General features: G+C 39.6%; 1 protein-coding gene across 1 annotated transcript; it reads left to right on the forward strand.

Annotated features, from left to right (window-relative positions):
* Positions 1-51: 51 nt before the first annotated feature.
* On the forward strand, positions 52-16,696 carry LOC134752205 (trypsin-1-like). Its single transcript, XM_063687818.1, has 11 exons — positions 52-163; positions 4,986-5,110; positions 6,706-6,812; positions 8,388-8,482; positions 8,990-9,114; positions 9,953-10,101; positions 11,249-11,361; positions 12,081-12,233; positions 12,968-13,094; positions 14,233-14,364; positions 16,495-16,696. The coding sequence occupies exons 2-11, from the start codon at positions 5,050-5,052 to the stop codon at positions 16,660-16,662; spliced, it is 1,230 nt and encodes a 409-aa protein (XP_063543888.1). The 5' UTR covers positions 52-163; positions 4,986-5,049; the 3' UTR covers positions 16,663-16,696.
* Positions 16,697-24,769: the final 8,073 nt, after the last annotated feature.

Raw genomic sequence — 24,769 nt, forward strand, 5'->3', positions numbered from 1 at the left:
CTTAATTATTACTTACCTACTAATGATAATGACCCACCGTCCGCCATGACAGTTTGGAGTCTGCGCCAGCGCCGAGCCGCCGCGTGCGCAGCGGATCGTGATTCATTTGTTTTGACCGTGACCTTTGCTTGTGAACAGTGCATTTTAATACTAAGTGATTTTAGTGAGAAATAGATTTAGATTTACCTAATTTTCTATAAGAAATATTGAAGTTTATTTACATAGAAAACGTTTTGTTTGTTAGAAAAAATGTTTGTACACAAATAAGCAGCTCTGTTTTTTTGTGTTGATGTTTGGCTAATTACAATTCGATGGGCCAATGTCTAAAGTCGTATCGAGCTAAAAGTAATGACAAAGTGTGGCAATGTCATTTTTTATGAAAATATGACGATTATAATGCCACGTCCTTACTTTGTTCTGTTCAAATTAATGCAATGTTAGCGTAGACAGACTACCGATTTTACCGCCAGTCCGTTAGTCGAAAAATGATAATTGCTAATTACTTCGATACGCTTAAGTATTATTAAAATAATTATAGTTATAGCTAGTTAATTTTTGAATGCTAGATGTGTCATTCTACTTTTTCATGACTATTAATCTATTGCCAGAAAAAAGTACCGTAAAATGGGGTGAGTACGAAAATTGACATTCAAACCTCGATAACATCTTATTTTTACATATGCAAACTGAATGGTATACACCATTCATAAGTGTTCCGGACGTTTGTATTTTAGTTTACATTTTATTTTGGGTAGTTCCATTTCATAACTTTGACGATAAACAGTAAAAACCACCTCACCCCGTAGTCCCTCGTAATTGGAGTGAGATGGGTTTTCAACTTTTCATACAAAGGTGATTTTGGAAGATTGTTGAATCGAATTTTATTTTATTATTCGTATTACTATAGCTCCATTTTAAATTGGAATACATTATTTTTGTAGCAGTAGCCCTAAAAACCCATCTCACCCCCCTTTCAAACCTTCTCTCCCCATTCATAACCCAACTCTCCCCGCGAAACCTACTCACCCCATTTTACGGTATGATAGATATTGAATTCGTGTATAAAAATTGTATTCCCAAATTGTACCTGAACCAAATCGTAGGAATTTGTTGACCAAAATGTATATTGTATATTAGTATTGATTAATGTAAAAATATGATAACGCAGTGGTAAATGCCTTATTTTCATACATAACCGGGGGACAATCAAGGACCACTGATTAAATTACTGTCATTAATAATATTTACAATAGTTATTTGTGGTATTTTCTATAAAAAGGGACCTTATTGTCGATGGCGCTTACGCCATTATTAACGATGCTCCGATATAAATACAATGCCGCGTGACGCTGTGCGGCGTAAGCGCCATCGACAATAAGGTCACTTTTCATAGAAAATGCCCCAATTATTGAACAAAGCTATCGGGATCGATAGTATAAGCCTTTCTCCATCACAAAACAGAAAATGTAAGTAATGGCCAAGTATTCGAAAATGTGAATTTTACTAAAAAGTGACAAAAACTTATTTACAACGAAAGCAGAAAAGCCTATATAACTACCTTTATTTTAATGATATCAGATTAATAAAAAAAATATCGCCTAGCAACGGTCAAACACGTTCCGAAAGATTTCTCCAAGAAATTTTTATTTTTATAGCAATTTTTTTCTAATACCCTGCTTAGCTAAAGCTACATATTTAGCAGAAGAAAACAAACATATGGTTGACTGGTAGAGAATGCCTTGAGTCCGCCATTTGTACGTGTTTTAATTGTGCAATAAAGTATGGATGGTATAGAAAGGATCGCAATCTCTTATGGCAGAATTGTTGCAAAAGTAACCGCGTTAAGCTTTAAATAATAGTTCCTAATCTCTCCGGTGGCGCTAGTTAGGCTCTGGGACATGAGTATAACATGAACCATATAAGGCAACAAATAAACCGACCAAATTACGTAGGTTGTTTTTGGTAGTATTTCGGTGTATGGTGGCGCCGCCTAATTACTGTTTTTTGATGGACTCTTTTCATACATAGAGATTTGGCTCCTTTATACAGTCTCCATGCAATAAAGTTTAAAATAAATAAATAAATAATAAATAAATAAACATCAAAACCTCCGTGCTGAAACCAGTGAGTCCGCATATTCTTTGCCGCAGAGTATTATATTCTTTGCCGCAGACCGAGCACTCATGATACGGGCTTGCGAAATTTAGCAGTTGTGACTGACAAATGGTTGTCAAGCAAGAAAATTATATCTACAAACTAGAAGCATTGAAATAATTATTAGTTTGTGGTAATTTCGTGAAATTATGGTTCTGGTGCGTTGTGTTAATACCGGCCGTCTCACAAAACTACTACATTTACACATCAGATTAATTGGGGCATTTTCTATGAAAAGGGACCTTATTGTCAATGGCGCTTACGCCGCACAGCGTCGCGCGTCATTGTATTTATTTCGGAGCATCGTTTATAATGGCGTAGTCGCCTTCGACAATAAGGTCCCTTTTTATAGAAAATACCACAATTGTTTAAGCGGTTTGTATCTTAATGATATTTAAATTAACTTCATTATCAGCTTCCTGTTTCTTTAAGTTTAGCATTTTCCTTATCGCCGCTATACTTACTCAACCTCGTATCTGCAACACTCATTTGATGACAAAAACACCCGTATTCCGAATGAGAGAAAGGCGACATTTCCATCAAATGATTGTTGCAGATATGAGGTTGGGTAAGTATAGCGACGTTATGTATTGTCTAAACGCGGTCTGATTCAGATTTAAAACTTGTTACGGTTGTGAACTGGTTTTGACACGACCGACTCGTCTTGGAAAAGAGAATATATAGGATAGAGGGGTACTGTCATAGTAAATTTTGTAGTCACAGTAAATTTACTGCCGTAATCATAATCATTTATTTGCAACAAATAAATGATTATGATTACGTCTAAGTTTGCACCAACTTAAACGCACAAAGTGAGGAAGTGTCATAGATATATTACATTAAAGATGAAATTGCCACACTTGGTTATTACAAATGCAAGAGTTAGCTTGGTTTGACTGTAGTGATAATTAAATATCGACTTAAGAGGATAAGGGAGCTGAACCCCTTCTCAAATTTGTAAATTTTAGCAGTGGGGGGACACCTCCTTTCGGGCAAACTCGGCTCCGTTCGGCTCAGCATTGCTCCGAGCAATTATAAGGGTTGGCACAACTTGACGTCCCTTTGCGTGGACAAGCATAGATATGATTTGAATTTTGACAACCCTAAATAACCGAAAGGGATAGTGCCATACATTAGAAAGGGACAGCATGAATCGAACCTGAATCGCTGTCAAACTTCGGGTTTGTAGGAAGTGTTTTCTGTACGGTAGTACTATTACTTATTCTGTGATTTTAGGTGATATCTCCGTCGCGCTGACGGGGGCAGCTCCGTCCGCGCGCGAATTCCGTGCACGGCTGAGGAATGTTAGGAATGTTGGGCGTCATGACAGAGTGGTGTCATTCTGTACGTACGGGCGCAGCGCACACCCGCCCACTTCCTCGACCTCCGAATGCACGGAATTGGCGCGCGGACAGTACGTTTAGTGCGATAAGAAACAACTGCAGTTTAGGCGAAAAATCCTGCGTAAAAATCTCAAAAATCTAGGTTTCGTACTCAACTGTTTTCTCCTCCACTTAACCAATAGTAACGAAATTTCGAAATGTTAATGATAACGAAATTAACTGTGTCGGGCTGTTTTTCTTCGCAGCCTAGTCAAATAGGCCGTTTTTGCGATGTTTGAAGTGAAAAAAAAAACATAAATATATATGATCAAGTTGGGGAACAAATCAAATTATTATATTAAATGTTTTGATTTGTGTTTTTTAAGATTTCGCCGCTATACTTACTCAACCTCGTATCTGCAACGCTCATTTGATGACAAAAACACCCGTATTCCGAATGAAAGAAAAGCGACATTTCCATCAAATGATTGTTGCAGATATGAGGTTGAGCAAGTATAGCGACGATTTGTGCTTATACTCTGATTTGTAATTAGTTTCCAAAAAACTAACCTCACTTTTTCTCTTTTCCGTATGTTTTAAGAAACTAAACAAAGCTAGAAGGATACATCTATATTTATTTTAAATGCTAGAGTATGCAAAATGGAAATTTGAGTTTACTTCTTTACATATTTTCCATTATTACGAAAGAAAAAGGATCTGAATGAGGTTAGTTTTTTGGAATCTAATTACAAATCAGAGTATAGTCTTACTAAGATGGCATATAGTCGAGAAATTGGGACGAATACCGCCGTGGCGAGGTGGCCTAGGGGTTCATGGCGTTAGCCGCGATAGCTAAAGACACCGGTTCGAATCCGGCCTTCACCACTGGAGAGCTTCGTCACTTTTTCTTTAATATATGACATCTATTACGGTTTTTAATAAATATATATATTTAAAAAAAAAACAAAACAGTCCGACATAGATTATTGATAATAACAATCTGTGTTGATATTTTTTTTTTAATTAAATACAGCAACTATCCTTACAGGTAACCCTAATACAATAGTGCCTTAACCTTAAATTAAAAATAATCCTTATTACTACTTAACTAAATAATCATCATCATTGCTCTATGGCAACCACGGAAGAAAGAGTGGAGTACAATACCTTGGACAAATAATCACTCCCCTATCCTCTTAATCAATATCGATACGAAGCTGTTTCTACGGGGTCCCTTTGTTTGACATAATTATTGAAAGTCATAATGTAATGATTGTCATATTATCGTTAACTTTTTAGGATTTTCCTCGGGTTATCCTATAGCTAACCTAGGTTAGGTTTGTTTTATGGCAATCCTGAAAAGTTACGCTTTTCTGAGAAAAACCAAATTATGACTAATGATAATATTACAATCATTACATTATGACTTTCAATAATTATGTTAAACAATAGAGACCCTGTTTCTACTTATAAATTAAGTTTATATTTTTTATCCATTAACTCCATTAGAATTTGAAGTGATGACTTGACGAGAAATACTAAGAATCAAAAACTAAAGTATTTAATAAGAATCATGTTCAAAAAACTGTCGAGTGTTATAGTACTGAGTTTCATATACGGAGTGGCGTCTCAAGGTAATATGTTCTTTATTACATAGTATAGTTTTTTAGGGTTTCGTACCCAAAGGGTAAAAACGGGGCCCTATCCCCTCGGGCGGCAAGCTACCTCGAATGGGACGCTCTCTGACAACCGCGCGTGCGGCGGGCCGCCATTTTTAATATGGAAAACACGCCCCCTGGCGGCTGCGCGCCGCACGGCGCTAAAATTCAAAATATTTCTTTGCCGCTCGACAAAGCTTTTCTTTTCTGTCCGTCTGTCTGTCACCAGGCTCATGAACTGTGATAGCTAGACAGTTGAGATGTTTACAGATGATTTCTGTTGCCGCTATAACAACAAATGCTAAAAAGTACGAAACCCTAGGTGGGCGAGTCCGACTCGCACTTGGCCGGCTTTTCTTTAGTGTATGATATCTCTTTGAGTTTTAATATGTCACTTGTTAGTTATTTTAATTATTTAAAATTGAAATCTGGCAAAACGGCCCATAGATATTACAAATACCTTATGACCTTATATATAATATTTATAAAAAAAACCGGCCAAGTGCGAGTCGGACTCGCGCACGAAGGGTTCCGTACCATTACGGAAAAAAACAGAAAAAAAAAATCACGTTTGTTGTATGGGAGCCCCATTTAAATATTTATATTATTCTGTTTTTAGTATTTGTTGTTATAGCGGCAACAGAAATACATCATCTGTGAAAATTTAAACTGTCTAGCTATCACGGTTCATGAGATACAGCCTGGTGACAGACAGACAGACGGACAGACGGACGGACAGACGGACAGTCGGACAGCGGAGTCTTAGTAATAGGGTTCCGTTTTTACCCTTTGGGTACGGAACCCTAAAAAAACTAAATACTACGAGTATTTAGGCGAGAAAACTGTCTGCATGGTAAATCGTCTGCCCTTGTGTCGGATTCGGCAGTTTGCCCTGGAACCTACAAAACACGACACCTGCCAGATACGTTAGTGTGTGGGACAAACCAGGAACACCAAAGTAATACCTAATAACGGACTGTACAGTCGCCATCAGATATATCGGAGCGGCCGAGCTGCTCATAATATCTGAACACGCACTCTAACGCCTTGACAATTAGCCTCATGCATGAAGTTTATATTTGAACGAAATATGTCTTATTCGGATGTTTGTTACCGTTATATCATGTTACAAATGCATTTCCGTTTTTAAATTACCATTTAATTACTCAAAATTATAAATAAAAAGTACAAAAATTTGCCCGCGAAAAGCTAGTGAGCGAAACGCTCGAAACGCCACGTGACCGCACGCGTTCGACAGATTAGTGTCATTAGTAGCAAACGTCAGTTGGGCCGCCCAACGTGTGACGTCATCACGCTCTGTCGAATTCGCGCCAAAAATTATGAGCGTTTCAACCGCTCAAAAATTTTCAACATTTTAAATATTTTTTAATAAAATAATGTTAAGGTTTACAAAAGTATTTTTATCATTTCCGGTGTTCCAACGATATAAATTATGAATCCAAAAATAAAAATAAATTCATGCATGGAGCTAATAGAGGCGTGTTCAGATATTTGTGAGCACCTCGGGCGCTCCGATATATCTGATGGCGACTGTACACCATAATTTCCAGCTCCCGGTGACAGCTGTTTCCAAGATGGCGTCCCCGGCGTGTGCAAGCTACTCCGTAACTGTCAGGCCCTGACAGATAATCCGAAGAGCCAGTGGTGGAAACTTCCCGTAAGCACTAAACTTACATTTTACATTATTTCTAAGATGTACCCAGCGTGTGTAGACCGCTGCCGTGGCAGATAACCCCAAGAGCCTGTTATAGACTCTCTACCGAGGGACCGGGGGTAAGAGAAAGAATATTCATATAAAATTTGGGCAGCATAGGATTTTTTCTCTTTCAATGCTTTCACTCTTATAAATTTCGGTATTTCGCCATCGCCTCCTACCTATGATGCCACCCGGTCGGTGATAAGGACAAAGCATGGCACTATTTTCTCTTTACTCTTATAGGAATCGCAATAAGACTATCTTTCTCTATCAAAGAGTGTCAGGCCCTTGGTTGGAAACTACCTGTAAGCACTATTTTAGCAATTTGCCAAAAATAATTTTCAAAAACTGCAAAGTTTCGATGAAATGTTCTGAATATCTTTTTCTGTACGTTTATTGCCAAACCTTCTTAGAGTTAGTTTCTATTTCTATGACACTTGAAATCATAGACATAGTATATACAAGTAGTTATAGACGCGCCACCGAGCGACCAGGGGTAAGAGAAAGAATATTCATATAAAATGTATACTACGCAATTTATCCGGTTTGCATGTCCAATGACTTTTCTCTTTCACTCTTATAAACTTCGGTATTTCGCCATAGCCTCCTTGCTATGATGCCCACATGATGCCATAACCCGACCATGAAAAAATGCCCGGTCGCTGATAAAGTCATGGCACTATTTTCTCTTTTCTCTTATAGGAATCGCAATAAGACCATCTTTCTCTATCAAAGAGTGTCAGGCCCTTGCTTGGAAAAGACGCTAATGAGTGACGTAAATGTTGAATGAAAAAATCGTAAACAGTTAAGAACATAACATGACTAACATGAGTAATCACAGTTTTGAATGATTCACGGTTAGTTTCACTAGACTTATATTGACCGAGATATGGACCGTGATTACCTTTTGTATTGTTTTTGAGCTCCCGATATATCGACGCAGTTACATGCATCTTGTTCACGGCACGGGTAACTGAAGGTAGCGGGTGGGTGTCAAAGTTGTGTAGACCCTCATTCGTGCGCGTCGGCTGCGTTCGCTTTCAACGTCGGTCCATAAGAACCATAGGGAAGGTCCATAGGTAAGTTAATCACGGTCCATATCCTGGTCAATATAAGTTTAGTGTAACGGCCCGGCCACGACAGCGGCGGCGGCAGCGGCGAACGGCGGCCATAGTTGGGAACGAAAGGTCCGATCGCTGTGTCTCGCTCCAACCTATGGCCGCCGCTCGCCGCTGCCGCTGCCGCGCGACGTCGTGGCCGAGCCGTTACATGGGTAAGGTGAATCGCTATCGCTTCGACAACGAAACGCTTTGTGTCGCTCTATCACTCTTCCATATTAGTGCGACAGTGACAATTGCGTTTCGATCGCTACGGAGCGTTAGCGATTGGCGTGTTGGCTACGCGGCCTGAACGGGAACATTCTAAGTGGTAACTTGCATGAGAATTTTCACATGAGTTCCCAGAAATGTAGAGAATGTTCTTGATCTTGCACATTGTTAATCTTGTCACCAGATTTATTGTAAACTTGTTCCTCAGAGATGTGGTTTCGAGGGCTTCGAAGTAATCATCTGCTGCGTGGAAAAACCCACCACCACGTCTGCGAGACCCGTCGCCACTACGCGTCGCCCTGGGTACCACTATAATTATATTTATCTATACAGACCGCATCATTACGTCGCTGGCTTAGCGACCCGAAAGGGTCTGAGGCCAAGACCGGGGTTACCATACGATACGAGTTAAGGTTGACTCACGCTAGTCCGGGCCGGGCCGAGGCTACCGACACTTCGTTTTCTATTACCGGTGACCGGTGACCACGTGATGCTTCCAGCCCTGGGCACTGAAGGCCTTGGTAACTTTTTCTTTTGTATGTGACATCTATTTCGGCTTATAAAAGTTTCTGTTAGACTTATATTGACCGGGATATAGACCGTGATTACCTTTGGTATTATTTATGAGCTCCCGATATTTCGACGCAGTTACATGCATCATGTTCCCGTGAACATGATCCATGTAACTGCGTCGAAATATCGGGAGCTTATAAATAATACAAAAGGTAATTACGGTCTATATCCCGGTCAATATAAGTTTAGTGAAACTAACCGTGAATCATTTAAAACTCTAAAGTTTCTGTTATACAGGACAACAACGACGGAGTTTTTCGTGCCAGTGTACGACTATAGTCCCAACACGGCTATAGTTGATGGCTGTGCTGCTGTGGAACCAGAGCGGACTGCGGCAAAGACTGGACGGAAAGCTTGGGACAGTACGTATATTATAGTTTCAACATCATCATCTTATCTGCCCTTCATCGCCTACTGCTGAGCATAAAGATGATGATGATGCTATCATGAAGATGATAGGGGACAGGCTGGACTCCCCCTATTTACTATGCTGCAGTCGGCTACATGTGCCGTAATCAGCTGACAACAAAAATAGTTTATAGATATAGATGTATCCCTAGGTTTAAGAAATACTAATACATAATTTAGAAATTAAATCTTCTCGGGTCCGTGGTGTAGGGTTGGAGCCGGCATAGGTTTTTTTTTTTTTTTTTTTTTTTTTTTTTTTTTTTTTTTTTTTTTTATCGCGTATATATATATAAATCTTTACTTGAAAAATAATTATAGTGTATAACTAGCCTTATGAACCGATTTTGCATGTACAACCAGCCTTAAAGTTTGTAGTCTATGATTGTTCATTATTTTAGTATGTGGGTATTTTTGCATTTTGTAATTTTTCCTCAGTCACCCGTTGACCACGAACGCTGTAAAGAGTTCGAAACGTCGGGATGTATTATAAATTCAATATACGCGATATAATCCGTTTTCATAGTTTTATTTCATGAGTAACTATCGCGGTAACCGAAGACAATATTACATAATTTAGAATTAAGTTTTACTAACCACATTATGAGTGTAACTTACTTGCAATAAATGAATTATATATATAGGCCTCTGTTCTCAAATTATAGTTTAGAGCAAGCTTGAATGCCATTTGCAAAGACAAAGTGTGGCAGTGTTACAAAGACAAAGTAATTTGAATATTCTACAACTTGTACATTGCTAGCTTAGACCGATTTTATCGTTTTTATATTGTTACAGAATGCATCGACTATCAACATGAACTAGTGTATCCCTGCGAGCAAACAGCTCTGTCAGGCAGCATGGGCCGCGCCAACCGCTGCAATCACAACGTCGATGAATTAATCGTGGGCGGCACTAATGCTAAGCGAACAGAGTTCCCTCACATGGTAAACATACTGACCCTCTCTTGCCTCCCTCCCTCTCTCTGTCAGGCAGCATGGGCCGCGCCAACCGCTGCAATCACAACGTCGATGAATTAATCGTGGGCGGCACTAATGCTAAGCGAACAGAGTTCCCTCACATGGTAAACATACTGACTCTCTCTTGCCACCCTCCCTCCCTCCCTCTCTCTGTCAGGCAGCATGGGCCGCGCCAACCGCTGCAATCACAACGTCGATGAATTTATCGTGGGCGGCACTAATGCTAAGCGAACAGAGTTCCCTCACATGGTAAACATACTGACCCTCTCTTGCCTCCCTCCCTCCCTCCCTCTCTCTGTCAGGCAGCATGGGCCGCGCCAACCGCTGCAATCACAACGTCGATGAATTAATCGTGGGCGGCACTAATGCTAAGCGAACAGAGTTCCCTCACATGGTAAACATACTGACCCTCTCTTGCCTCCCTCCCTCCCTCCCTCTCTCTGTCAGGCAGCATGGGCCGCGCCAACCGCTGCAATCACAACGTCGATGAATTTATCGTGGGCGGCACTAATGCTAAGCGAACAGAGTTCCCTCACATGGTAAACATACTGACTCTCTCTCTTCCCCCCCCTCCCTCCCTCCCTCTCTCTATCAGGCAGCATGGGCTGTGCCCACCGCTGTTACCACAATAGTTCTCTCATATGCTATGTTAGCAAATTTACCGTTGAGCTACGGTCGTAGCCCTGCGCGGTGAACTGAACGTGAACTGGTTTTTATAAGACCTTGACGTTAATATTAAATATATTAATAACGGGTCACTCACGTATTTTAAGTCGAAAAACGCTCGACATGTTTCACTCCGTACCGAGTCAGTGTCATCAGGATGTCGAGCGTTTTTCGACTTAAAATACGTGAGTGACTCGTTATTAATATATTTAATATGTCTGTCTCTCACGGACGTTTTGTTACCTTGATGTTGATCTTGGTGATTGGCGCGCATCTCACTCACGACTTTCACTTCATTTTCCATGCACCAACCAGCGCGAGCGATCTTTAAAGTCGTATCTACTTAAGATCAAAATTCAAATTTAAAATGGTAACAAGTTGGTAAATCATAATTGAGCTCTCGGGTGAAAACTCGAAGAGAAGCGAAATTAACAGGCCATGTTTTTAGGTCCTGCTTGGCTACGGGCAGTCGAACGGCACAGCGGTGTGGCAGTGTGGCGGGACACTGCTGAGCGACCGGTTCATTCTTACGGCGGGGCACTGTACTTCAGCCAGAGATTTGTGAGTGATTGTTATATTACTGGCAGTCGAACGGCATAGCGGTGTGGCAGTGTGGCGGGACACTGCTGAGCGACCGATTCATACTCACGGCGGGGCACTGTACTTCAGCCAGAGATCTGTGAGTGATTCTGGTAGTGGCAACGGCACAGTGGTGTGGCATTGTGGCGGGACACTGCTGAGCGACCGGTTCATACGCACGGTGAGGCACTGTACCTCAGCCAGAGATCTGTGAGTGATTGTTATATTACTGGCAGTCGAACGGCATAGCAGTGTGGCGGGACACTGCTGAGCGACCGGTTCATACTCACGGCGGGGCATTGTACTTCAGCCAGAGATCTGTGAGTGATTGTTATATAATTACTGGCAGTCGAACGGCACAGCGGTGTGGCAGTGTGGCGGGACACTGCTGAGCAAATATCAATTCTAGATAACGAAGCTGAAGCTGTCTTGTGTCGGAGGCCAAGTCTCATTTTGGGTCGCTGAGCCAACGGAGTAAGTAGTAAGTAAGTAAGATAACGAAGCATTACGTTACGGGCGACTTTTCATTTTACCCCACATGCAAAACCCTTTCAATCTTACCCCGTGCGACTTACAAACCGATTTTTTTCGAATTCGATTTGAATCATCAGTGCCAACGACAGTTCTTAGGACTAACCGCGAAAACGCCAAAATTAGAGGGATTTGCAGGTGTGTTTTTATATTTTGAACTCCTATTCCAGGGGTCCAGTGGCCTACGCGATCACCGGCACGCTGAAACGGACTGACGACGTGTCCGCCTCTCAAGTGCACAGAATTAGACGGATCATCAAACACCCGCAGTATAAGGCGCCTTCGAAATACCATGACATTGCTCTGCTAGAGGTTGAGAACCCGTAAGTGTATCAAATCAAAAAAACAACCTGTAGCCACCGTGCAGGTCTCGACGACAAATAAAAAGATTTCGATTTGAAGTAAACTTATAATCTTGAATGGTTACGTTACAAGGTACAGTTGACGAAAACGGTTAAAGGGTGTAGAAGTAATGGTTATAGTATGGAGGCTGATGCGAGAGTGATTAATCTAAATTTGAATAGTAAAAAGGTAGTTAAAGTTAAATTTAGGTGCCTCTAACTGGCCGCGATACAAGTTATGTGGAGAGCTCCTATTGGTGCCTCCGCATAGTAACCGAGCCCGACGGCTGCGTTTAGCTACTGCATTATACAAATAAAAGGTTGCGTTCGCAACACAACCCAAACAGCAGATGATTTTTTGATGGGTTGTACCCATCAAAAAATCATCTGCTGCCTCCAAATACCACCTTTTAATAGTCTCCAAGGACCTTTCAGCTAGTTTGCGGGGACTAAACACAAATTAAATAGTACATAATATTAAAAACCACTAACCATTTTCATTTGTGTGCATCTTATTGTATATTTGATACAGTCAATAAACTCTTTTTATTTATTTTATTAACCATACCCCTTAATCTTAGGTTCGTATAGAGTGTGGAAATTTATGGGCCCTGGAGGAAAAGTCTCGAAAACCTCAAGTTAGCTTGTTTTACTTAAAGGAAAGGTTATGTGCTTTTTTGTTTATTAGCAATAATAAATAAAAAAACTGTCCCCAGGATCAAACTGGACTTCACTACGGTACCAGCGTGTCTAGACGTCTTTGGCGGAGACCATTCTAAAGCTGTAGCTACTGGCTGGGGCGCTATCACTTGGATGGGAAGCAACGCTGACTACCTACAGAAGGTATGTAAACCCTACCACACACCGTTTATGTAAACCCTCATCATCTCATCAGGACATCGAGAAGTGTCCTAGTTTTATTTGTAATATATTCAGAACTCCACCCCCTTTTTTAGAGGTGGGAGGGTGAAAGTTACAGATTTATTAGTTTTACTGTTCTATGTAGGTATCTAAAACCTAGACTACATGGGAAAGTTCAGCTTTCTGGGACAGATATAATAAAGTATTGAAAAAAATGTGTAAGTATTATTTATTGGCTGTGCATTGGCTGCCGCGAAAAATGGCTATTTGAATAGCTTGCAATTTTATAATAATAATACGTTTTTATATAAAAATTATAGCTCATTAGCTAGACTGATTATTGTTCTTTAAGATTTATTAATAAAAAATTATATCATGCACATAATATTTTGTGATCCTTGTCCCAAAGGATTTACAATGATTTTTTTGTTTAAAAGTAAGAAAAATGTTATATGTTAACCACCCTACCACACCAACGCTGACTACCAGCAAGCTCGGCCGAATTACACCTTCCCATACAAACGTAGTTCCGCTCTCATTTTAAAACTACGTCTTCTTCTTCTTCTTGATCCTGGCTTTTTATCCCATTTTACTTGAGGTCAGCCCTCCTAGTATTTTTGCGCCACATCACATGGTTGTGGGTTGTCTCCGGTACTGCATTTATAGCTTTCAGGTCGTTTTGAATGGTTTGTGTCCAGGTTGCTGATCGCCGTCCCGGGCCTCGTTTACCCTCTTCTATGGCAAGGCATTATAAAACTACGTGTTAGATTGTAATGATACTTTGCACATACAATGAATAATATATCTAAGTCTAAAATTAGTGTATATAGCTCCTATTTATAAAACAAACGAAATAGAGCAAAAACAAATTTTGTATGAAAAACTTAAATTCGCTGTATTTTTTAACTATGGTATCTGAAGCTACATAAACTAATTACAGACACAGATATACCTTATCTTATTGTAAGTACAAAGTTTCAGACCAATCTAGCTAGTCGTTTTAAAATGAGAGCGGAACTACGTTTGTATGGAGAACCGAGCTTGCCGATGACCCTTTCACAAAATATACCTATGAAATATCACCGCTGATATTTAATTTTACCTCTTTAAAAATTGGCAGGTGACACTAAACAAGTTTAAAGATGAAGAGTGCAGCGCCAAGTTTCGTCCAAGCCGAAATATCCGGACCGGCTTCGACCCGGACACGCAGGTCTGCTACGGGGACTACACGCAGTCCAAGGATACTTGTCAGGTAATCAGGGAAGAATGTCACACCAAGTTCCGTCCCAGAAGGAACATCCGGAACGGCATTGACCAGGACAGCTCTGCTATGCAGTCCAATAAAAATTGAAATTCAACTTATTCTATGAATATTTAATTACTTATGTATGACACTACACATACATTTATATAATAGATTCCGGAATTCCGGAACCATTCGTCTATCCAGTCAAGTCTGCTACGGCGATTTTGCTCAGTCCACAAGGGCATATGTCAATTGTCAAGAATTTAAGTCAAGTCAAGTCAAAATATTCTTTATTCAAATAGGCCTAGCAACAAGCACTTTTAAATTGTCAAGTTTTAAATATTACCTTAATCTAAATATCAGAGCTATTTATTGATGCAGTTTGTATCTCCTTCTGGATTTCACGGGCCTATAAATCCCGGTCTTTTGATAGGCTTGCGTGGGGATATAGATCCAACACGTAGAGGCCCCTTGGAGAGCTTTAATGCAGGCATGTAGAATGCCTGCTGGAACCCGTTCACAGGTGCAACAATAGACACCCATGAACCGGTCGCAGCAGGCATTGGGACTATTGTAGAAAAAGTGAACAGTATACCGGTTTATGGATTGAAGTTTGGCTGGTCAAAAGATTGGGCTATTGCTGAGAGGTCCGGACACCTGCCATAACAATGTCTGTACACGTTATCGATCGAGGCAGGCGGTGACTCGCCGCTGACTAGATGGGCCCCTGAAACTGCCGTCGTAAAGACGACCAGGAGCAACACCAGTTATTGATGCAGTTATTATTATTCTTAAATTTACTGATATATTGCTGATATACACATCCGAGATTTTAGAATGGACGATTTGTTTTACATGTTAGTTGTGGTAGTACTTTCAATCCAGAGGTCACGGGTTCTAACCCCGGCTCGTACCTACTAATGAGTTTTTCGGAACTTATGTACGATTTATCATTTGATATTTACCAGTCGCTTTTCGGTAAGGGACTAATCCCAGTAAGGCCTAGTTTCCCCTCTGGGAAGGTCAGATGGCAGTCGCTTTCGTAAAAAAATTGTGCTTACGCCAATTCTCAGGATTAGTTGGCAAGTGGACCTTAGGCTCCCATGAGCTAGCGATAAGCCGGGACAAACGCTAGGAAGAAGATTCGCTTTACATTCTCTACCTGTAAAATGGGCGTGAGCTATATTATTGTATATTGAACTAGCGACCCGCCCCGGCTTCGCACGGGTGCAATACAGATGTATTATACATATAAACCTTCCTCTTGAATCACTCTATCTATTAAAAAAACCCGCATCAAAATCCGTTGCAAAGTTTTAAAGATCTAAGCATACATAGGGACAGACATCCATCCAGACAGCAGGAAGGTTGTTTTAATACGATATAGTGACGAAGAAGTATTTATCGGCTGGAATCAGTACTGTCAGTATTATTATAATAAAGTTCCCCCTCCGCTCGCACGTTTATTATATCAAGTACCTTTTCTGTTCCTTTCGCAGTACCGTAAAATGGGGTGAGTAGGAGCAAGTTTGAATGTCCTCGATAACATTTTATTTTTACATATGCAAACTGAATGGTGTATATAATAAGTGTTCCGGACGTTTGTATATTAGTTTTCATTTTATTTTGGGTAGTTCCATTTCATAACTTTGACTATAAACAGTAAAAACCACCTCACCCCGTAGTCCCTCGTAATTGGGGTGAGATGGATTTTCATACAAAGGCGAAAGGGTTCCGTACCCAAAGGGTAAAAACGGGACCCTATTACTAAGACTCCGCTGTCCGTCTGTCCGTCCGTCTGTCCGTCTGTCTGTCTGTCACCAGGCTGTATCTCATTAACCGTGATAGCTAGAGAGTTGAAATTTTCACAGATGATGTATTTCTGTTGCCGCTATAACAACAAATACTAAAAAGTACGGAACCCTCGGTGCGCGAGTCCGACTCGCACTTGGCCGGTTTTTATTATTATTATGAGTATTACTATAGCTCTATTTTAAATTGGAATACATTATGTTTGTAGCATTCTAAAAACCCATCTCACCCCCCTTTCATACCTTCTCTCCCCATTCATAAAACTCTCCCCGCGAACCCTACTCACCCCATTTTACAGTAATGTAGAATGTTCTTATTTCTCAGGGTGACAGCGGTGGCCCGCTCACCATTCAGAACCGTCAGATCCACTGCATGTACACCGTCGTCGGTGTAACGTCGTTCGGTAAGGGCTGTGGCAACATCGGAGACCCGGGGATGTACACTAAAGTGTCTCACTACGTTGACTGGATTGAGAGCATAGTCTTCGCTTAGTTTGTTATGAATATGGTTAATTTTAAGACTCAATTTGTAATGTGTAATAAAATATGAACTAAATGAAATTAACTTTTATTTTATCCTTTCGTCACACAATAAATAAAAGTATTATTATACAGAACGGCCACGCACCGCCCCGCCCCGACTCGAATGCCCTCGCCCCGCGACAGCAGATTGACGGCCGTTTGCCGGCCGTCCAGTACTGTTTTTAAGCAACTCACTCACACAATGACGCATGCGCGTGTATAGACGTGCCGTTCACACATAGAAACCCAACTGATTTTTGATGTATAGCGTGTCCGCCCTGTGCTTTCGTCATTGTTTAGGATCCTGTAGACCTGTACACGTTATTAGTCAAAGGGTAAAAACGGGACCCGTACTCAAAGGGTAAAAACGGGACCCTATTACTAAGACTTCACTGTCTGTCTGCCTGTAACCAGGCTGTATCTCATGAACCGTGATAGCTAGACAGTTGAAATTTTTGCAGATGACGTATTTCGGTTGCCGCTATAACAGCAAATACTAAAAACAGAATAAAATGCAACACACGTGATTTTTTTGCCGTTTTAGTGTAATGGTACGGAACTCTTCGTGCGCGAGTCCGACTCGCACCTGGCCGGTTTTAAATATATATAAATCGGCACGACTGACTAGTTACTAAAGGGCCCTCCACACTCATGCGCGAATAGCGGCGCGAAGCCGCGAACGTGAGTGTGGAGTCTAGTTCGCTAATCAGCGAAATCGACTCCACACTCGCGTTCGCGACTTCGCGCCGCGTAGTCTGGAGCGGGCTTAGCAGCAAGGATACGATAAAAAAAATATATTTGGTAGCATGCAATGTTTCGGCTAGTATCTCTTTTTAGGTATTGTAAATATTTGGTAAATACTAAGAGAATACCGCTTTACGATACGAGTATTAATACTATATCGAGTTAATTCATCTACATCTATATCTACAAATTAATTAGGACATACTTATAGATATAGAATCGTGGTACCTCATTATTGAGAGCGATAAGAAACACCAAGTTAATGTTCCTATTAAAGAAAATAACAATTTCCAGGCTTCTGGTGCACTCACCGCAAAAATGATTGTTCGATAACAACTAGCTACATAACAGAATACTTAATTAGAGTTTTGAATGATTCACGGTTAGTTTCACTAGACTTATATTGACCAAAAGAATAATACAAAAGGTAATCACGGTCTATATCCCGGTCAATATAAGTCTAGAGAATACTTAATATCTGGGAGACCGAGCTTTGCTCGGAAACATATAAAAACTCAAAAATGCGCGTTTTCTTAGAGATAAGACCTAGCCAGATTTTTCGCCCCCGAAAACCCCCATATATATAGCACATTTCATTGATATCGTTAGAGCCGTTTTCGAGATCCCCGAAATATATAAATATATATAGATAATACATATACTCGTACAAGAATTGCTCGTTTAAAGGTATAATATATAAATATATGATATATATGATATATATATATAAGATATATATATATTCATGTACCACGCGTGCTTTATCATTGCTCCATTTAATGCTCACTCAGTACGTAGACGCTGACATGTTCGCCGATCGTTTAGCACATTTGTGCAGAACTGCTCGGCAATTTTTGATTTTTTATAATTTTAATTAACTGTCATGACATTTTATTTTGTATGTTGTCATGGAGACTATATAAAGGAGCCAAATCTCTATGTATGAAAAGTGTCCATCAAAAAACAGTAATTAGGCGGCGCCACCATACACCGAAATACTACCAAAACCAGCCTACGTAATTTGGTCGGGTTATTTGTTGGTTCATGTTATACTTATGTCCCAGAGCCTAACTAGCGCCACCGGAGAGATTAGGAACTATTATTTAAAGCTGAAAGCGGTCACTTTTGCAACAATTCTGCCATAAGAGATTGTTGTATATTTTATTGACATTGTTTAATATTATACCCAATTTTTTTTAGTTTCCTAGCGTGTAAGTAAATTTGAAATTAGAATTTGTTTTGACATATGCGCATGTTTTTATAAGTATTTATGTTGAGGTTAGTTTTAATTAGTTTCCATGTTCCTACTCATATCTGTACTCCTAGCATCCCAGGTAGCAAAATGACGTCAAATGTCGTCAGCGACGTCATAATGACGTAATAATGCCGTCATTATGACGTCGCTGACGTCATTTTACGTCATTTTGCTACCTGGGATGTAAGTGAATTAGTTTTAAACTGTAAACTTACATTGTTTCCGATAAATAAATTTCGAAATAAATAAATTTCAAATACAAGAATTGCTCGTATAGAGGTATACCTAGATTTAGTTTTAGAAGATATTTATAAAATGCAAAATATGGGAATAAGGTAACATAGGTCACTTCACTAGATAAGTTTTGCAATAGACAAATATGAAACAAAAAACCGGCCAAGTGCGAGTCGGACTCGCGCACGAAGGGTTCCGTACCATTACGAAAAAAAAAACAGCAAAAAAATCACGTTTGTTGTATGAGAGCCCCATTTAAATATTTATATTATTCTGTTTTTAGTATTTGTTGTTATAGCGTCAACAGAAATACATCATCTGTGAAAATTTCAACTGTCTAGCTATCACGGTTCATGAGATACAGCCTGGTGACAGACAGACAGACAGACGGGCAGACGGACGGACAGACGGACAGCGAAGTCTTAGTAATATGGTCCCGTTTTTACCCTTTGGGTACGGAACCCTAAAAAGGTGGCTTTATACTTTTAAAAACTATATATTTTCATAGACAATGTTTGGCGGAAAAACATCATACCGCAGGAGGATAGTTTAGTTATTTATTTCAAGATTAGTTTTATTTATTTCAAATTCAGTTTTTAAATTTAATACTTTAGTTATTTAATTCTGTTTTATTTATAGGTATAAGTTAACTAGAGCGGTACTGTCATAGTAAATTTTGTAACCCCAGTAAATTCACTGCCATCTGTCGACACACTTTAAAACTAAAAATGAAGATTTATAAGAATACGATAGAATGTATTTAAGTATAGACACGTATAGATAAATGATTTTTTTTATTTGCATTAATTATTTTTATGATTTTGACCCATGTTCTTTCACTGATATGCGTTAAAATTGTTAAATAACAAACGAAACCGTCAACGCCATCTATACGACTGTAGGCCAAAACTAGTAGCGCCCTCTGAACGAGAATCAAATTTTCTTGATTTTCGAGGCACGTTTTTTTCTTAGACTGTATCCATCTATTACGGAGTTATATCTATCTTTGGTATAAGCTATTAAGTTTGTTTGTATGTATAAGGATCTGATCGAAATAAATCTATAATTATTGAGATTCGTAATATCATCCGAAAACCTCACAAAAACAATACAAACAAAAAGTTTTGACTTTGCGTACGCCCTACAAATCAGGGGCTCACATTCCACCCAAACAATATTTACAACTCTGAGACTTCTAAGAGAGATCCCATTGTTTTGAGGGTTCCGTACCCAAATGGTACCAACGGAACCCTATTATAAAATATTTACTGGTGGTTCTGTGAGCTGTAGACCTCACCATAAGTTTTATACAAAAAAAATACAAAATATTTATTGCCAGAAAACATTGTTAACAAATTTTTCACAGTGACTCTGACACTAGGCTGAGCCTGTCCTGCCGAGTCCCTTACAGGAATTTAACAGAAAGCAACAGCCTATGCCTAACAAAGATAGATATAATTCTGTAATAGATGGATACGGTCTAAGGAAAAAACGTGCCTCGAAAATCAAGAAAATTTTATTCTCGATCAGATGGCGCCACTGCCTTTGGCCTACTCTCGTATAGATTGCGTTGACGGTTTCGTTTGTTATTTAACAATTTTAACGCATATCAGTGAAAGAACATGGGTCAAAGTAAAACAAAAATAATTAATGCAAATATTGCAAATAAAAAAAAAACATTTATCCATATATGAATACATTTTTTGATATTTTTATTTTTAGTTTTAATCGTGTGTCGATAGATGGCAGTGAATTTACTGTGGCTTCAAAATTTACTATAACAGTACCGCTCTATCCTATTATATCCTCTTTGTGTCTAATTAATAGTTATTTGTTTTAAAAGGGGGCAAAGTTGTTGTTTAAACGTTCGTGCTAATATTGATACCCGAGCAAGCGAGAGATTTCAAAATTGAACCACGAGCGTAACGAGTGGTTCGAAAAGTGGGACCTTAAGCGTTGTGAGGGTTTCAAAGCGCGAGGGTTAAACAAATTTTGCCACCGAGTGAAACACAAAAATTTTCACCACACCAACACAAGGAAAATACTACCTGTAAAATATCAAACAAAATCAAAGCAAATCAATTTAAAATGAATGTTATTAAATATTTATCATTCAAAATCATAATTTAAATGTCGACTGGCAGCAAACATAAGAAAACAACTCAAAATTTGCATTTGATTACTTTGCCTCACATGTGAATAAAATGCAACTTTTCTTATCAGTTTTTGAACAATACCAGCTGGTGTGGCTGAAAATTCTGTAGACGCTTTCCTGCTCGCTGGAAAAGAAAACTTTATATAACCTTTTTTAGGGTTCCGTACCCAAAGGGTAAAAACGGGACCCTATTACTAAGACTGCGCTGTCTGTCTGTCTGTCCGTCTGTCACCAGGCTGTATCTCATGAACCGTGATAGCTAGAGAGTTGAAATTTTCACAAATGATGTATTTCTATTGCCGCTATAACAACACATACTAAAAGCAGAATAAAATAAATATTGAAGTGGGGCTCCCATACAACAAACGTGATTTTTTTGCCGTTTTTTTGCGTAATGGTACGGAACACTTCGTGCGCGAGTCCGACTCGCACTTGGCTGGTTTTTTTTCTTATTATCATCTAATCTTTCGATTCCAATAAGTCTCCATGACTACGACGGTCGAGTAACTACATATTTAGCATCGCCGGCTCCCCAGCTATTAAACATATCCTCATATCATAACTTTCATAATAATGGTATCAAGGCATAGTGGCCCATATCTTCAAGTTGACTGACCATACCGCAGATAAAACCTTAATGCTTAAGAGTCCCCAGCAAGCTCGGCCGAATTGCACCTTCCCATACAAACGTAGTTCCGTTCTCATTTTAAAACTACGTGTTGGATTGTAATGAAACTTTGCACATACAATGACATGAGGTATATCTAGGTCTGTAATTAGTTTATATAGCTCCAGTTTATAAAACAAACGAAATAGAGCAAAAACAAGTTTTGTACGAAAAACTTAAATTCGCTGTATTTTTTTAACTATGGTATCTGAAGCTACATAAACTAATTACAGACAAAGATATACCTTATCGTATTGTAAGTACAAAGTTTCAGAGCAATCTAGCTAGTCGTTTTAAAATGAGAGCGTAACTACGTTTGTATGGAGAACCGAGCTTGCCAAGCCAAGGGGATATTATTTTATAGGTATAAACATCATGAGTATTAAAAAGACTGTATGTGGCTTTCCATCAGAGAAGGGTCCTTATACTTCATCTGCAATAATATAAGAACGTTTCTATCACTTCTGTTGAAACTTCAGAGCGAAACGTCCTTGTGGAAAGCCACATATTGAGTTTGGATTTCAAAATAACTGTGACTATGTGAGCTCCGCCATTTCGAAACATTTCCAGAAACTGAAATGACTAAAAGGAACCACGTTCGACGTGTTGCCTCTCTGTCGCACTTGTAAATTCGTACGTGAGTGTGACTGCGATCGAGTTTACGCAGTCGCTAACGTAAACGTCAAGTGTCAACTCGTGGTACGGATACTGATCTAAACACATTATTTTTAATTTTAGTAGCTGCAAACACTTAACAATCTTGCATTTATCGTTGCGTCTAATTCAGCGTTAAAATTCTCTTCCTGCTGTTTGTCTGTCCCTATGTCTGCTTAGATCTTTAAAACTACACAATGGATTTTGATGCGAGTTTCTTTCATAGTGATTCAAGAGGAAGGTGTATAATCAAAGATAGATATATCTCCGTAATAGATGGATACAGTCTAAGGAAGAAACGTGCCTCGAAAATCACGAAAATTTTATTCTCGATCAGATGGCGCCACTACCTTTGGCCTACTATAGAGGGCGTTGACGGTTTCGTTTGTTATTTAACAATTTTTACGCATATCTGTGAAGGAACATGGGTCAAAATCCTAAAAATAATTAATGCAAATAAAAAAAATCATTTATCCAAATTTAAATACATTTTATCGTATTTTTATAAATTTTCATTTTTAGTTTAAAAGTGTGTCGATAGATGGCAGTGAATTTACTGGGGTTACAAAATTTACTATTACTGGAAAACTGTTTTGGGTACTACGTCGGTGGACAGTGTGGACGAACCATTAGCGAATGACGTAGTGAGTGTTGTGTGCAACCCATCATGTGACAATAATGCCGTAAACGAGGGTAGTTTCTCGCCCCCCCTGCCGCCACCGGCGCCCGCGCCGAGTCATCGGGCGCGGAGGGCTGCGGCCCGCAGTCTGCGCCGGTCCGTCACCGTCGACGCAAGCTCCTGATGACGCTCCTCGGTACGGAGTGAAACATGTCGAGCGTTTCTCGACTTAAAATACGTGAGTGACCCGTTATTAATATGTTTAATATGTCGATATAGATGAAATTTGGTATGGAGATAGTTTGAGCCCCGGGGAAGGACGTAGGATATTTGTTTGTCAATCAACATCATCATCATCCGTCGCAGGCAATAGCTAGTATAGTGTAATTACTATTCGCAATTTAGCTAGAGTCAGTCTGTAACGCCACCTATAACATTGATAAGGTGATATTGTATGGAGGTTGACAGTCTTCACCATTCACTAGTCTCTGGTTTTATCTATGTTTACCTGCAGAACCGATTGTAAGTTATAATTTGTAATCTACATTGTAATTACAGAGTTTAATGAGACTTCAGAGACTTGGCATTAAAGACTAGCGAAGTGAATCGTTTCAGTCTTTAGCACAGAGTAAAGAAGATAGCGAAAATGACCACGTTAAAATAAAATAAAATAGAAAAAAATCTATAATATATGTATTAGTCTGTGTCTCACGGAAGTTTTGTTAGAAAAAAAAAAAACAAAAATAGCCTCTATTCTCCTGAAAATTTACATAATTATTAACTTATTTAATGTATAAAAATCAAAATTAAACACTAAAATTAGGTACTAAACTATAAAAATTTGTAAAACTTGACAATTTAAAAGTGACTAAATATTTTGACTTTGACTATTTGTTTGTTACGCGGCGATCATCCATTTCTGGACGGAGGCCTCCTCCATCTCATGCCAGTCGCCAGTCTCATGCCAGTGTGACAGTTACACGTACCTAAAAGTACCATTCGGATTCAGACTACACCAGAGGGCCTACCGCGAACCACATTCGACGTGTTCTCTGTCGCACATGTAAATTCGTACGTAAGTGTGACAGGGAGGCAACACGTCGAACGTGGTTCGCGGTCGGTGCCCAACACTGCACATACACTGTATTGCTACCGCAAATGTCAAAAATCTGGGCAACAACATCGATTTTGATATTTAGGGCATTATTGCAGTCTGCAGTCGGCTATTAGGTATCCATAGAAGAAGCTACAAGCATTGCTTAGTTTTGGGACTAGGTCGTTTTGTGTAAGATTATCCCCAAGTATTTTTTTTAAATTAGCAACGAAAAAATAAACAAACAATAGAAAATTTATAAACTGGCGCCATTTACTTTAACTTTTTTGCCCTCATCGAGTTGACTAGATGGCGCGTCTGTCCCTTGAGCCTATGAAAGCGATCAGGCAAGTCAAAACGTTTTAGTTTTCATAAAGCTAAAATGAAAAAAGTATTAAATAGCGCCTAGATTAAAACATTAAATCATTTTACGGTTTATACTCACTTGTTTTAGTCACTCGCGCGACATGTTTCGGAGAGCGTAGGTCTCCTTTCTCAAGCACTAATAGTGCGAGCAGCGTTCACGACGACCGTGTATTGCGTACTGCCGCTGCCGCGCGCCGCGTCGCTCGCTGCGCGCGCGCCGAGAAAACCGGTTGGGGGAGGTCTTGCGCTATCGTTGTAGGCGGGCACAGTGGTGTGTTTGGGTTTGGGTCA

The sequence above is a fragment of the Cydia strobilella genome, chromosome 24, assembly GCF_947568885.1.
Source record: "Cydia strobilella chromosome 24, ilCydStro3.1, whole genome shotgun sequence".
NCBI classification, from domain to species: domain Eukaryota; kingdom Metazoa; phylum Arthropoda; class Insecta; order Lepidoptera; family Tortricidae; genus Cydia; species Cydia strobilella.